Source organism: Myotis daubentonii, chromosome 10 (genome assembly GCF_963259705.1).
Source record: "Myotis daubentonii chromosome 10, mMyoDau2.1, whole genome shotgun sequence".
NCBI classification, from domain to species: domain Eukaryota; kingdom Metazoa; phylum Chordata; class Mammalia; order Chiroptera; family Vespertilionidae; genus Myotis; species Myotis daubentonii.
In genome coordinates, this window is record NC_081849.1 from 31,415,338 (window position 1) to 31,431,345 (window position 16,008).

Below are 16,008 nucleotides of genomic sequence, written 5' to 3' on the forward strand. Positions count from 1 at the left end.
CAACAAATATGCATCTATCAACAAGTGAATCTAAGAATCAAGTGAATAAATAATCTGATGAACAGAATGAACTGGTGATTATAATAGAATCAGGGACATAGACAGGGAATGGACTGACTATTCTTGGGGGGGAAAGGGGTATGGGAGATGCGGGAAGAGACTGGACAAAAATCGTGCACCTATGGATGAGGACAGTGGGTGGGGAGTGAGGGCGGAGGGTGGGGCGGGAACTGGGAGGAGGGGAGTTATGGGGGGGAAAAAGAGGAACAAATGTAATAATCTGAACAATAAAGATTTAATTAAAAAAAAAAAGAATCCCAGGAAAGTCCACGTATTGATCTAGGAATGTTTTGTGAGACTGTTGACATAAGAATGAATGTCCTGGGGTTTTGGGTATTTTTAAACTCCCTTATATGTGGTCATTTCCCCCAAAGAGTTGAGGTTTAAAAATACTGGAATCTAGAATTCTGATGAAAGCAACGACTTACTGGTATATCGCTAGTAAATTGCCTGCAACTTGTCTCCGCCCATCACCTGATGATTAGCTCCTTGTATCAGCATTGTATCTCCAATGCTATGTACACTAAGCACACAGTAGTCATTCTACTTATGGAATGAAAAACCCATGAAGTCTAAACAGACATATTTCTCAAATGCATTAAAAGCTTTAGCATCTTCTGTATGATTCTTTTTACTAGTATGAGGCTTCTTAAGTAAAGGGAGAGCACCCATATAAAAATTGATAAAGCTGCTAAGGAGGATGTCTGTTAAAGAATGGAACCAAGTCTGACAAGGATATAGGTGAGGCCCTAGGACTCCAAAAGAGAATGCTTTACAGATGAAAACTAGAGGACACTTTAAAAAAAAAAAAAAGAAAGAAAGAAAGAGTCACTAGCAAAGGAAAGTTACTATAGCATTGAAAAGGGGAAATAATATATATGCAATGGTCACAGAGAATGGCAGTGGCTGACAAGGTGATACAAATTATTATGTAAACATTTTTACTATTAATTTGTTTCCATTATATTGAAATGAAATAAAACTTAATTCCCAGAAGTTCCCACTGTGTTATTGCTGCTTAAGATTGAGAATTTACAAATATGGTGAGTTCTGTTATATGGACACTTGCCTGCTGGAACCAAATGAAAATCTCTTAATTCTTTCATTCAGGCCAGGGATAGAACAGAGAAAAGAGACCCTGGGTAACTTTTGATAATATATGTGAAGTACTGAGTTGTTGCAAATAATTAACCTGAAAGATATCTCATAGCTCCACATTCCTTTGAAATCAATCAGTGTTATTGCATGTTTCCAGGAGTATATCCTCAAAGGAGTGGTCAATGCAGCCCTTGGCCAGGAAATGGGATCGGTGAGTATGACATCACTGGTAATCTACAGTTTGCCAAGTTATAGTGTATGGGAAAAAACAAAACAAATGTCAATCTTCAACCAGCAGCAAGCTTACAAATAGGCTCTTCTGCAGTCCTCATTTCTCCATACCCCCCAATCAGGTCTCATTGTAAAAAGAATTCTGTTAAAGACAAAAAAAAAGAAAAAAGTCTTTATTTATTTATTTATTTATTAAATATATTTCTTTATTGATTTCAGAGAGGAAGAGAGGAGAGAGAGATAGAAACATCAATGATGAGAGAGAATCATTGATTGGCTTCCTCCTGCAAGACCTCCACTGGGGATCGAGCCTGCAACCCAAGCATGTGCCCTTGGCTGGAATCGAACCTGGGACCCTTCAGTCCGCAGGCTGATGCTCTATCCACTGAGCCAAGCCAGCTAGGGCTTTTTTTTTTTTTTTTTTTTGAAAAAAGTCTTTAATGCTAAGAATTGTTGCTTTGTTTAAAAAGAGCCCAATTTTTAAACAGTGTATATATCTAGTCATTGCACAGCTTCATTCTTATTTTCAGTGACTTTTTTTTCAACATTGTACAGCTCTGAGCTATAATTTTGGCATCTGTAAATTGGGAATAATTGTTTCTATTGGAATGCTTTTTATAAATACAAAAACTGTGTCTAAAATTAAGCTCTTATTAATCTAAATATTATTCATCTAACATTCTAAAAAGAATAAGAATTATTTTTTAGAATTCTAATATTCTAAATAATAATATTAAGTTCTTTTTGGAACAAAGTGAGATATAAATAAATCTTATCTCCAGCTCACTTCACAGAGCCTCATTTAACAGATAGGCAATTAAGTTATTGAATATATGAATGAGTTTGTTTAATAAATACTCTTTGTTATGACCATAGTCATATTACAAGTTCTAATATATGGTAAAAGAGTAATAAATATTTAAGTGAATGAATGAGTACATGAATGAGTTCATTTAGTGAAGGTACTTTTAGGATAGAACTTTGGGATGGATTTTTTTTTTCTTGTTTTCTATCTGTCCCAGAGTAGGTTTTTGTGTTTTTTTTTAATCCTCACTCGAGGATATATTTCTATTGATTTTTAGAGAGAGTGGGAGGGGGAGAAACAGAGAGAGAGAAACATCAATGTGAGAGAGACACATCAATTGGTTGCCTCCTGCATGCACCCCGACCAGGGCCCGGGCCAAGAGGAGCCTGCAACCGTGCCCTTGACCAGAATCAAACCTGGGACCTTTCAGTCTGCAGGCCGACACTCTATCCACTGAGCCAAACCGGCTAGGGCTAGAGTAGGTGTTGATTCAGTTTCAGGTTATCATTTTCTAGTTGTGTGCTAATCAAAATTGGTTTTGTTTGGGAGAATTTAAAACAAGAGTATGTGTTAAATCCTGATAAGTACATTAAAACCATAAAGTATAATATAAATAAAATATTTTCATTTTATTCCTCTATAGAAGCTCTGCTTTGTTTTTCAGAGGGATCATATGAAAATTGCCCAGCAGTTCTTCCAGTTGGTGGGAGGATCAGCTAGTGAATGTGGTATGTCTGAAATATGTACTTATGAACATGATCCATAATTTGAGCTGGTTATATACTGTCTGGTCAAGTTTGAGCCAATGGCAAGCGTGGAGGCGACACTAACCGTCTGCTGCCTCAGATAGGAATATGATATCAGACAGACGGTTGGGTCAGGATCAGGATCAGGTGGTTCCATGGCAAATTTATTCTCCATGTGAGATCGAAAGTGCTACGTTGCCTGGCCGGTGTGGCTCAGTGGTTGAGCATCAACCTATGAACCAGGAGGTCACAGTTCGATTCCTGGTTAAGGCACATTCCCTGGGTGGTGGGCTCAATCCCCAGTGGGGGCGTGCAGGAGGCAGCCAGTCAATGATTCTCTCTCATTGATGTTATATCTCTCTCTCCCTCTCCCTTCCTCTCTGAAATCAGTAAAAATATATATATATATATATATATATATATATATATTTTAAAATATATTTTATTGCTTTTTTTACAGAGAGGAAGGGAGAGGGATAGAGAGCTAGAAACATCGATAAGAGAGAAACATCGATCAGCTGCCTCCTGCACACCCCGCACTGGGGATATGCCCGCAACCAAGGTACATGCCCTTGACCAGAATCGAACCTGGGACCCTTCAGTCCCCAGGCCAATGCTCTATCCACTGAGCCAAACCGGTCAGGGCAAAAAATATATATATTTTTAAAAAGGGCTAAGTTGTCTTAGATGAGTAACGATGGAGACCGCGCCACATTAGTTGTATGTGCAGGTGTCAGAGTTGGGCAAGAAAATAAAAAGTGATCTGGAGAATACTGTAACCTGCAGGGCGTGTGTTCATTTTGAACTCAGAGTTAACATGGAGAGAGATTATTGGTCACTCTGAAGTACTGTGATCTCCATTATGCTGAGGTTTTGTTCACTAAACAGAAGCTATAACTTCAGAATCTAGAAAGCTGTCTGGTAATACATTCCTATCTCTAAATTATAAATAACTGAAATTTCTGCTAAAGATGCCTTTTAGTTTCTTGAGTAGACATGGTGTCTGTTCCCATTCCATCTCAGATACAATACCAGGGAGACAGTGCATGGCGTCCTGTTTCTTCCTGCTCAAGCAATTTGATGATGTCCTGATTTACCTCAACTCATTTAAGGTCAGTATAGAATTTTCTAGATGACTTGGTATACAAAATACTATATATAATATGTCGGAGAGAAGATATTCTTTTTTTTTTTAATATATATTTTATTGATTTTTTACAGAGAGGAAGGGAGTTAGATAGAGAGTTAGAAACATCGATGAGATAGAAACATCAATCAGCTGCCTCCTGCACATCTCCCACTGGGGATGTGCCCGCAACCCAGGTACATGCCCTTGACCGGAATCAAACCTGGGACCTTTCAGTCCGCAGGCCGACGCTCTATCCACTGAGCCAAACTGGTTTCGGCGAGAAGATATTCTTAGAGATGGCCTTTTTATTATGGTGGCATCAGCTAATTCCTTACGCTTATTTTTGTGTTTATCTTGTATAACATGTTTTTCTATTTTATATGGTGATGCTCAATGTGACCTGTTCTTGGGATGTTTTTCAGAGTTACTTCTATAATGATGACATCTTTAACTTTAATTATGCACAAGCCAAAGCTGCAACAGGCAATACCAGTGAGGGTGAAGAGGTGGGTACCTGCTTTAGAAGGCATTCGAATGATTCTGTCTAAAAACATTGTTGTCTTTTTCTCACTGAAATAAAATGTTCAAGGGTAAAGGACTAGTAAAAGTTTCTTTTTTTCTTAGGTCACATTAGAAAGTACAATGTGAATAGGTATATGGATTTTATGACCACATAAATGTTTTCCTTTTCTGATAAATTTTATAAAAGCATAATATAAATGGAGAAAGGTATATAAATCAAAGCATATTGCTAAATGGATTTTTCAAATAATTAGAACCCAAATCATGAAACAGAATATTATCATAATCCTAGAAACCTCCTCATCCCCTCTTTGAATCAATCTCTTTACTATAAGGCTAACAATGATCTTGCTTCTAACTTCATAGAGTGATTTGTTTAAATTATTCAAAATAATTCAGTTGAATTATTCAATTGAATTTTGTTAGTCAACAAATTATTCAACTAATTTCCATTATGATTCCTCTTTTGACTGAGTTATTTTAAAATGTTTTATGATTTTCAAGCATGCATTATCCTTCTCAGGTTTTAAATTTTGATTTCTAACTTAATCGTATTGTGGTCACAGAATGTGGTCTGTGTAACACCAACCCTTTAAAATTGCCCAGTAGCATGATCATGCATTCTTGAAAATAATATGTATTGTACAGTTGTTAATTATTTTGTTCAAGTGTTTTATATCCTTACCAACCTTTTGTCAGCTTGTGATATGAATACCAGAGAAGTATGTTAAAATCACCACAATTTTGTCCTTCACTATCTTAGCAGCCTGTGTAGAATTTGGTCATCTATTAGGCTGTGTTAAACATTAATGTAAGATAAGCAGATATGAATGTTTTTACTGCAAAACCATCTTCATGTTTATTCCCTTTCTTTCCTCTTCTTGCAGGTTTTCCTTTTAATACAAAGTGAGAAGTTAAAAAATGATTACATTTACCTCAGTTGGTTAGCTCGATGCTGTGAGTCTTTTTTTTACTGTAATTTTTTATTTTTCAATGACAGTTGACATACAATATTATATTAGTTTCAGGTGTATACCCTAGTGATTAGACATTATATAACTTACTAAGTTATCACCCTGATAAATCTAGTACCTATCTGATACCATGTGTAGTTATTATAATATTATTGACTGTATTCCCTATGCTGTACTTTATATCTCCATGATCATACTGTGAGTCTTTTTTTTTTAAAGATATATTTTTATTGATTTCAGAGAGGAAGGGAGAGAGAAAGAGTAAAAGCATCAGTGATGAGAAGAATTCACTGATAGGCTGCCTCCTGCATGCCTCACACTGGGGATCGAGCCTGCAAACTGGGCATGTGCCCTAACCAGGAATCGGATCTGTGACCTCCTGGTTCACAGGTCGACGCTCAACCACTCAAGTCACACCAGCTGGGCTGTGAGTCTTCTTTCAAATGTTATCGAAGAATTATCTTTTTGTTCCCCGCTGCAAAATCTTCTGGAAGGAAATTATACTGAGCATTTTCTAATTTTGTTTTGTGCTATAAAACAAGTGAACACCAAAATTGTGTTATTAATGAGCCTCAGTTTACAGTGTTATTAATGCTGGTCAGTTAGGGTGGCCATGCACATATATAATTCTACCGTGTGATTAGGTCTGCCATGTAGCATTGCCCTAGCATGTCCAGTCCTGAAAGATGGCAGGTTCTTCCTGTTAAAGTTTCCAGTTTACAGTGTTGTTTTGTGTGAAATGAAACTGTTAAGCTAATTTTATCTTTTCACTATGGTGCAGAACTAAAATGGGGCAAAATGTCGAAAACATAATTTTTAAAATATTATTTAGCTTACAGTCTCTGTCTCTCTCTGTCTCTCTGTCTCTCTGTCTCTCTCTCTCTCTCTCTCTCTCTCTCTCTCTCTCTCTCTCTCCCTCCTATTTTTTCTTGCTCCTTCTGTTCATCTGGATTTAAAATGTTCCTTGAGCCAGAACCGGTTTGGCTCAGTGGATGGAGCGTCGGCCTGCGGACTGAAGGGTCCCGGGTTCAATTCTGGTCAAGGGCATGTGCCTTGGTTGCGGGCACATCCCCAGTGGGGAGTGTGCAGGAGGCAGCTGATTGATGTTTCTCGCTCATCGATGTTTCTGGCTCTCTATCACTCTCCTTTCCTCTCTGTAAAAAATCAATAAAATATATTTTTTAAAAAAATGTTCCTTGAGTTTTAAGGTTGCAGGAAAATTTTAGCTGTCAGATATTCTAAGTGAGGCTGAAAATATATGAGCAGAATTGAATGAATGATAGGTGTTCTCTTTTAAGCAGATGACCTAAGTGGGAACTACTAGAAATCAACCCAACTTAAAAAGACATAATTATCTGAATACTAACTTAAATAAAAAATAAGTACGGTATAATTCAGATAGGGAACCAACTTAATGCCAACATTGCGAGCTTTCCATGTAAGAGCTATTTAGCATTTTTAAAAATATATATATTTTATTGATTTTTTTACAGAGAGGAAGGGAGAGGGATTGAGAGTTAGAAACATCGATGAGAGAGACACATCGATCAGCTGCCTCCCGCACACTCCCTACTGGGTATGTGCCCGCAACCAAGGTACATGCCCTTGACTGGAATCAAACCTGGGACCCTTGAGTCCGCAGGCCGACGCTCTATCCACTGAGCCAAACCAGTTAGGGCAATTTAGCATTACTTTTTATATTTGAAACATAGAACTAAATCCATAAAATAGCAAGATGTGGAAATTTATTTCTTGTACATTTAAAAAGCATAAATCTTTGTTTCTTTTTTGTAGATATAATGAATAAGAAACCAAGACTAGCCTGGGAACTTTATCTCAAGATGGAAACCTCTGGCGAGTCCTTTAGCCTCTTACAGCTCATTGCTAATGACTGCTACAAGGTGAGTCTGAATGAGGATACAGGGAAATTGAAGATCAGCATCACAATGCAGCATTAGCTAAGTGTTAGGGGAAAGTGTCCTACAGACTAAATGGCTGTTGGTGAGAATATTTGCATAGTGATAGCAGAAATGTCATCTCTGTTATGAATGAACTGAGTTCAGAGATAGATAGCATGACGGGGTTTTTTTATGTGTATATGAAATAATGATTTAGAGAGGAGGTTTTAGATTTCCAAAGGCTGTGAATCTTTAGATAGCATCCATTCACCCAGGATTTGGAAATTTGGTTTTGAAGCTTAAGAAAGATGTCCTCTAACATCTAGAGACATTTAGAGAAATCATCAACATTTCAGTAGTAATTGAAACCCTGAAAAACAGTGGGATTGCCCAGATAAGAAAGTAAAATGAGAAAAGTAAGTTGTTGTAAACCGTAGGGAATACTAATATGCCAATAGTGGACAGGAAAGACAAAGGAACCAGAAAAGGAAAAAGAAGACGCAGTCATTTAGTAAAGGTCTGACTGTGTGTGTGTGTGTGTGTGTGTGTGTGTGTGTGTGTGTGTAGGGCATTGGAAAGGCAGGGGGAGCTTTTTAAAAATTAAGAGCGTTTTTAAAAATTCGCCTCAAATTCCAGAAATTCCTATTTTTGGTATATTTCTGCTTATCCAAAAGATGAGAAAAATGTCAGGTAAAGGTAAAGAGAGTCTATTGTTAGTCAAAATGAATCATTACAGCCAGCCTGGCTGGTGGGGCTCAGTGGTTGAGCATCAACCTGTGAACCAGGAGGTTGCAGTTCCATTCTCAGTCAGGGTACATGCCTGGGTTGTGGGCTTGATACCCAGTAGGGGGCATGCAGGAGGCAGGTGATCAGTGATTCTCTCTCATCACTGATGTTTCTATCCCTCCCTCCCTCCCTCCCTCTGAAATCAAATTTTTTAAAAAAGAATCATGCCCTAACCGGTTTGGCTCAATGGAGACAGAGGATGAAGATGAACAGAAAGGAAAGGGAAGAAAAAAATACTTTCAACAATAAAGAATTGTTTTTAAAAAACAATTATAGAGTTATATACAGCAATATAGGTGAATCTTATATACACAAGACACAAGAGTATTTATAGTATTATTTTATACTAGGGGCCCGGTGCATAAAATTCATGCACTGGGTGTGGGGGTGGGGAGTGTCCCTCAGCCCAGCCTGCCCCCTCTCACATACTGGGAGCCCTCAGGTGTTGACCCCCATCACCCTCCAATCGCAGGATCGGCCCCTTGCCCAGGCCTGAGGCCTCTGGCTGAGGCGTCCGGCCCGGGCAGCGGGGACCCGCAGCTGCAGCGGCCCTGCGATCGTGGGCTTCGCTTTAGGCCCAGGCAAGGGACCCCTAGCTCCCGGGACTGCCAGCTTCGACCGTGCCCAGCTCCCATCGCTGGCTCCACCCCTACTTCCTGCTATCATTGGCCAGGGCGGAAAAGGCACCTGATTCTCTGATCATGGCTGGGGGGCTTGTATTTCCGATGGCTGGGTTTCCGATCACTGTCAGTGGCAGGGGGCTTTTTCCTGCTTTCCCTTTCGCCTCCCTGCATTGTGCCTACATATGCAAATTAACCGCCATCTTGTTGGCAGTTAACTGCCAATCTTAGTTGGCAGTTAATTTGCATATAGCCCTGATTAGCCAATGAAAAGGGTATCGTCGTACGCCAATTACCATTTTTCTCTTTTATTAGTGTAGATAGATAAAATTCTAAGTGCAATACTCAATTATATTATCTAAAGATATACACATAGGTGCTTATAAAGAAAGTCAAAAGACTGACGACCATAAAAGTTGGAATAGTAGTTAATTCAGAGGGAAGGAGAAGGTTGTGGTTTGGAAGGGACACAAAGAGCTTCTGTTTTGCTGTCAATGTTTCCTTTCTTGACCCGCGTGGTGGTTACACTTGTATTCACCTTATAATCAGACATTAAACTGCGCATTTATGTAGCATGCAACGTTCTCTATGTGTGTTATTTCACCCTGAAAAGTGCTTAAGAGGACATAGGAAGAAGGGTTAACTTTGAAAAGGAATAGGAACACTTCTCGCCCTAGCCAGTTTTGCTCAGTGGATAGAGTGTCAGCCCATGGACTGAACGGCTGCAGGTTCAATTCTGGTCAAGGGCAAGTGCCTCGGTTTGCAGGCTCAATCCCTGGCTCCCATCAGGGTGAGTGCAGGAGGCAACCAATGGATGTGTCTCTTTGACATCAATGTTTCTCTGTCTCTGTCTCTCCCTGCCTCCACCCTCTTAAAGTAAAAGAACACTTCTCCCTGTGAGATAGACAGAAAAGAAGGAAGGATGAATGACGGTATAATTTGAACTGAAGGGAGGAAAGTTGTGTTTTCCCTGAAGTAGAGAAAAAGTTATGCTAAGAATGCAATAGAGCTCTTCAAGAAATTGGTAAATGGCCTTAACTGGTTTGGCTCAGTGGATAGAGCGTCAGCCCGCAGACTGAAGGGTCCCAGGTTCGGTTTGGTCAAGGGCATGTAATTTGGTTGTGGGCATATCCCCAGTAGAGGGTGTGCAGGAGGCAGCTGATCAATGTTTCTCTCTCATCGATGTTTCTAATTTTCTATCCCTATCCCTTCCTCTCTGAAAAAAAAATCAATAAAATATATTTTTAAAATAAGAAATTGGTAAATGTTTATGACAACAGTTTATAGGAATGGAGAAGTAACTAAACCACACTGGCTAGAGGACTACTCAGCAATTTGCAGCCTTTAGTGAAATTGCTATATACCACTATACATTTTTGATTGCCAGTCAAGTAAACTCATCTAAGCAAAAGTTAATGTTATTCAGCGTTTTCTACAAGGCCAAGGAAAGATATGTCAAAATAAATTAAATGTTTTAAAGAGTTGGTGGTTTTTTTAAAAAATATATTTTATTGATTTTCCACAGAGAAGAAGGGAGAGGGATAGAGAGTTAGAAACATCGATGAGAGAGATCGATCAGCTGCCTCCTGCACGCCCCCCACTGGGGATGTGCCCGCAACCAGGGTACATGCCCTTGACCGGAATCGAACCCGGGACCCTAGAGTCCGCAGGCCGACGCTCTATCCACTGAGCCAAACCGGTTCGGCAAGAGTTGGTTTTTTAGAGTAGTATTCAGCATACATCTAAGCATACTGAGAATTTAGACGAGGTCAGGGAAAGACCATCCTCTTGGGTTGAACATGATCAAAGTAGCATAAAATAAATGATAGTAATCCCCTACAGAATGTACTGAGAAGACATGAAAAATACTCGGTTCAAATCACAGTTGTTGGAATTTATTCTCAAGATTAGAATATAATTAGAAGAAATGACAGATGTGTTGCTTATAGAATAACCTGACTATATGTAAAAAATATATACTGTTGAAAACTGAATGAAGGTAAGCTAATTTAAATTGAGTCTATGTATGCAAACTGATTTTCTTCTTTCTTGGTTTAATAAAGAATTTAAATTTATCTAATTTGCTAACAGAAAATTTTGTCATTACCCATGCACTCATTTTATTTTTTTTTTTTATTTTTATTTTTTTATATATTTTATTGATTTTTTACAGAGAGGAAGGGAGAGAGATAGAGAGTTAGAAACATCGATGAGAGAGAAGCATCGATCAGCTGCCTCCTGCACATCTCCCATCGGGGATGTGCCCGCAACCCAGGTACATGCCCTTGACCGGAATCGAACCTGGGACCCTTCAGTCCGCAGGCCGACGCTCTATCCACTGAGCCAAACCGGTTTTGGCCATGCACTCATTTTATACAATTCTGCATCACGGCACCTTTATGTTTAGTTTCATTCTGTGTGATCTTGTGACTACAAGTGCTAGCACAATTCTTTCTTTTATTCAGATGGGCCAGTTTTACTATTCCGCCAAAGCCTTTGATGTCCTAGAGAGGCTGGATCCTAACCCTGAATATTGGGAAGGCAAGAGGGGGGCCTGTGTGGGCATTTTCCAGATGATCTTAGCTGGGCGAGAACCCAAGTAAGTGCACAGACCACAAACACTACCTCTACTCATTTGCTGGTTTGCGAGGAAAAAGCATTGTTTTCATGACGACATCCTCTTCTGAAAACTCAAAAGTATAAGATGTTTTAGAATGATGAATAAAAATAAAACTTTATGATGTTATATATTTGTAGCTGACCTTTTTCCTCCAGAAATTTTTTATTTTATAGAATCACATCATTCTAAATCCTAATACTGGGGGCATCGAGCATACTACAGCTCTCAAATATAAGAGCAAGATAAATATTTGCCTCTAAATGAATTGCCATTGCATAAACAAAGTCTTCCTCAATCTCTTCTATCTTTTCTTTGCCTATTATCTTTTTCTTGTCTTTTAGTTTAGGCCTCAAAGAATTAGGAATGGAGTAGATGTGGTTAATAATTTTTTCTTCATTTGCCTCTAATATTCCAGAAAATACTAAGACATTAGATTAAATAAAATTAAGTGGCTTGTAGCTCCATTTGTAACAAAAATTGAAATGCTTAAAACTAAATTCAGTGTTCTAAAAATAACTTCATGGAATGTATTTGTTACTGATGTATGAATAGCAGGTGTGATTATTTTATAAGTAAACAATCTATCAATGCCGAAACCGGTTTGGCTCAGTGGATAGAGCGTCGGCCTGCGGACTGAAAGGTCCCAGGTTCGATTCCGGTCAAGGGCATGTACCTGGATTGCGGGCATATCCCCAGTAGGAGATGTGCAGGAGGCAGCTGATCGATGTTTCTCTCTCATCGATGTTTCTAACTCTCTATCTCTATCCCTTCCTCTCTGTAAAAAATCAATAAAATATATTTAAAAAAAAAAACAACAAAAAAAAACAATCTATCAAAAATTACCTCCCGCTTTATATCTACTTCCAGTCCTAAATAAAAGTTTAAAAGAATTTTGTTAAGTAAAAGAGGTTTTTGAGAGGAAAAAATAAGTCGAAAACATGAGAGAACTCTTAGGGAAAAGGATCAATATGCAGTTACCTGTATATTTGATAAGGTAATAGGGAAGTTTTAGTATGCATTACTTAAAACACTAATTCTAATTAAATTTAAATTACTTAAAACATAAATACTGGGCATTTGCTAACTCTTGGTTCTTAACTTTCTTTTTTTCTGTATTTTTAATATGTTATTTTCCTTGAGGAAATCATCCATTCTTCTGGCTTTGTAATATTTCACAAATATGGCAGTGATACCCAGTTTATGGTAATTTCCACCTTAAACAAAGAGAAATCTGGGACTCAGACAAGTTAAGTGACTTGTTAGTAAGGAGCTAGAATTGGGATCCAAGTCTGCCCCCAGCTCGTTGATATACCCTCTTTTTCCTCTGTCATGCAGAATAAGCACAAAAATGAAAATACTCATGTCATATTAAGACAAAAAGATTAATACATGTGTATAGATAGTATAAATAAACAAGGAAAACTTGGGTTGGTGAAAAGAATTTTCATTTTACTATGCCACAATAAGATAGAATGCTAGGAAGTTTGTAATTGGTTTATGAATACACAGGGAAAGAGTCTGTTACCAAAAATGCCCTACTAGAAGTATATGAAGAATAGTTAAGAGTTTATTTTACCTGTTAGTATTCATTCTCTATTAAATCACTTTTCCTTTCAAATTCTTTCCTCAGAGAGACCCTTCGAGAAGTGCTCCATCTACTGAGAAGCACGGGTAACACCCAAGTAGAGTACATCATCCGGATCATGAAGAAATGGGCCAAAGAGAACAGGGTGCCTGTCTGACGTCCCTCCGGAGCCTAGGGAACCAGTCACTGCTTTGACAGGAAATTGGGAATCATTTTCCTTGAATTTAATGTAAGATGCAGGACTCTATTTTATTGACGTTTTCCTTCCTTGTTCTTCAAGCCACAAGACTAGTGACTGCTTAGACTTGCCTCCTGGCTGAACCAAGTGCCATAGTCTGTGCTGTGGCCCCTGTGTGATCTAACCCGCAATAAGACTTTGAACTTATCTGGTGCCTTTCTTCCAAAAATACTCAGAATACTGTCATGTAATTTACTGACTTTAAGGAGAACAGCATAGCTTTGTTCTTACATTTACATTCTATGGCGTTTTCTCCAAGCTGCAATACAAATGTCATTAATGCTCAAGAGTCACCATCATCCTATTATCTTATTTTCAGCTGTCTCTGTACACTACCCCTTGTTACTGGGGAATTCCATAAAGAGTTTTGTAATGGGTCTCTGAATCTTGGGAGAACAGAAGTTAAAATAGCTAGATGATTCTAAGAATGTCAGTAAGAACCTTTATCAAGCTGCCCGTTCATTAATAGATAATAGGCTTCGGGGTTAATCTTTCAGTAACTGAATTCTCGATGATAATAACATGTTGCAGTGGACTAACATTGCAGTTTTTTAAAAGGTGAGTGCTATGAAAAAAATCTGTTAAGGAACTCTCATTTGTCATTTCTTCATTATATTTTAGGTAACAAAACAGGTTAGGTTTTCCCTTCGTGTATCTTGCTGAATAAACATCAATTTTGAAAGTAGGGCTGCAAAGGCTATGTGTGTGCATTACGGCCATGTATCAATGTAATGATGTAGAACATGGGTGTGTAGAGCCCTTTGAGGGATTTCCTAATGGCTGGGCTCTATCCTAAGTAATATCCCAGCTCCATGTTCTGAGCTTTCTCCACGTAAACCTATTATACAAGTGAGCATTCTTAGGCTATTTTCAGAAAATAGACCTGCATATTTTTATGTACCGGATTACCTTTGTTTCTACACCATATTTTTTTCTTTGAGTTTAAGGCACCCAGTATTACAGGTGTAGGAAGTGCAGAGCCGTCTCTATGGATGAAGAAGGTGTATAGACTAGAGATGGGAACATGGAAGGAGTCAAAGCAGCCAAAGAGAGATGATCCAAGACCTCAGATACTTCTGAACAGTTGCAAAGGTTCTTTCAGCTCTACTCAGGAAGATGACCAGTTTTCTTGTCTTTTATCTTAGACCCAGATCTAAGCAGTTCAGAGCACAAATAAAGGAACTGGCCTGAATAACTGAATTTTAGAAAAAAAAGTTACCTCCTTTTCATATGATAAAGCTCCTGTTTCCTCAATACGTTGTTCCTACATTTTTAATAATTGGTTTTCAGCATCCAAAGTACTAGGTGCATCAGATCTGAGAAGAACCCACTATAATTTTTAGAATCCTTCTTGTTATTCTTAAAAGATTAGGAAAAGTAATAGTGGAAAAAAGATGGAACTCCTCAGTGGCTTTTGGCGATGAAATGTGCCTTCTAGTTAATTGCTGTTATTTTCAAATTCCCTATATTTGAAAAGCTTTCCCACTGATGGTGATTTACTTTTAAATGAGCTTTTATTGAATTTAATACTTCTCCCTGTGTTTTTCTGTCTTTTTTGGGGGGTAGGATCTGATATTCCAAAAATAGCAATTCCCAGAATTTTAAACTAATTCTTAAAAAGTTTTCAATCTATAGAATTGAACAAAAACCAAACAAAACCAAAAACCATAAAGACTAGTTTAGGAAAGATACCATCCAGTTCCGCCATTCAGGATAACTACTTCTAAAAGGTCTTGATATGGTCTGAAGACTGCAGAGTGGTTTGCACAACTGCTTTTCTCCATGTGACGATACAGGAGAAAGGTAGGTCCAGGCCTAGGAATGTTGTATAACGTGTGCAGTTCATAGCATCTGAAAGGTTAGCATGGTTGTGGTGCACGGGCAGGCTAAATAGCCATCTCAGATGGTGGAAAAAGAAGAATTGAATTTATTTAAGGAAAGGGGTTGGGGGATGGGGGGTGGGATATCCTAAGGGAAGGGCTACACAGCACCAAGCCAAGGGACATTGGGGCGATGATGGCAACACTCAGGAGCTGGAGTTCATCCTTATATGCAGTCACTGGCGGGAAGCTCTTGTCGTCAGTGGGTTTGGGGGCTGAATCGGTGGGCTTGGAATGTGGATGGAATGCAGGTGTGCGATCAGGTGTCTTCAGGACAGTTTCAGTTCCTTTTATGGTCTGATTCCTGGTGTCAAGCAAGTTTGTCCCCCTCCCTGGTCTCTGTTCTCAAATGGCCGTTAAGTATCATATAGCCCTAACAGCATCCAGGTAGTATTTATAGTCTGCAGAAGATATTACTTGCAAATGTAAAAAAAAAATTACAATTATTTTTGTACTTCAAAATAATAATTGTACTGTAACATATTAAAATTAAAGTTTATTATTTCGTTCTTATTATGATATTCTAAGTGTGGTGAGTGCGAGCCCTGGGTATGTCATGTGCCTTCTCCCCTTTCTTTCCTGACCCCAGAGTGAAGGGAAAAAAAAAAAGTTTGGGGCTCCACAAATTACACTTATAAGAGAGGAAAGTAGATAATCCCTAAGAATCCCTGTCCATTAAGGCTCCTGGTTCCTGCTAAGTCATATTGGGTTTGGCTCTTTGCTGAGTTAGCTCATTCCGGTGCATAAGACACCTCACAAAGAAAGCTCTCAAATTCTTGTTAATTTAATAGTCATGCATATAGTAATTGGTAGGGC

The 16,008-nt window shown here is 38.5% G+C and overlaps 1 protein-coding gene across 2 annotated transcripts in view; it reads left to right on the top strand.

The window, feature by feature from the left end:
- IFT56 (intraflagellar transport 56) overlaps positions 1-15,715 on the top strand; it is a 46,551-nt gene extending 30,836 nt beyond the window's left edge. For both annotated transcript variants that reach the window (XM_059711927.1, XM_059711928.1), the window contains 8 exons: positions 1,316-1,369; positions 2,859-2,922; positions 3,964-4,052; positions 4,492-4,575; positions 5,479-5,548; positions 7,360-7,466; positions 11,335-11,468; positions 13,120-15,715. In XM_059711927.1, the coding sequence (XP_059567910.1) occupies positions 1,316-1,369; positions 2,859-2,922; positions 3,964-4,052; positions 4,492-4,575; positions 5,479-5,548; positions 7,360-7,466; positions 11,335-11,468; positions 13,120-13,231 (714 nt within the window). In that variant the 3' untranslated portion in view covers positions 13,232-15,715. The remainder of the gene's footprint in view (positions 1-1,315; positions 1,370-2,858; positions 2,923-3,963; positions 4,053-4,491; positions 4,576-5,478; positions 5,549-7,359; positions 7,467-11,334; positions 11,469-13,119) is intronic.
- Positions 15,716-16,008: the final 293 nt, after the last annotated feature.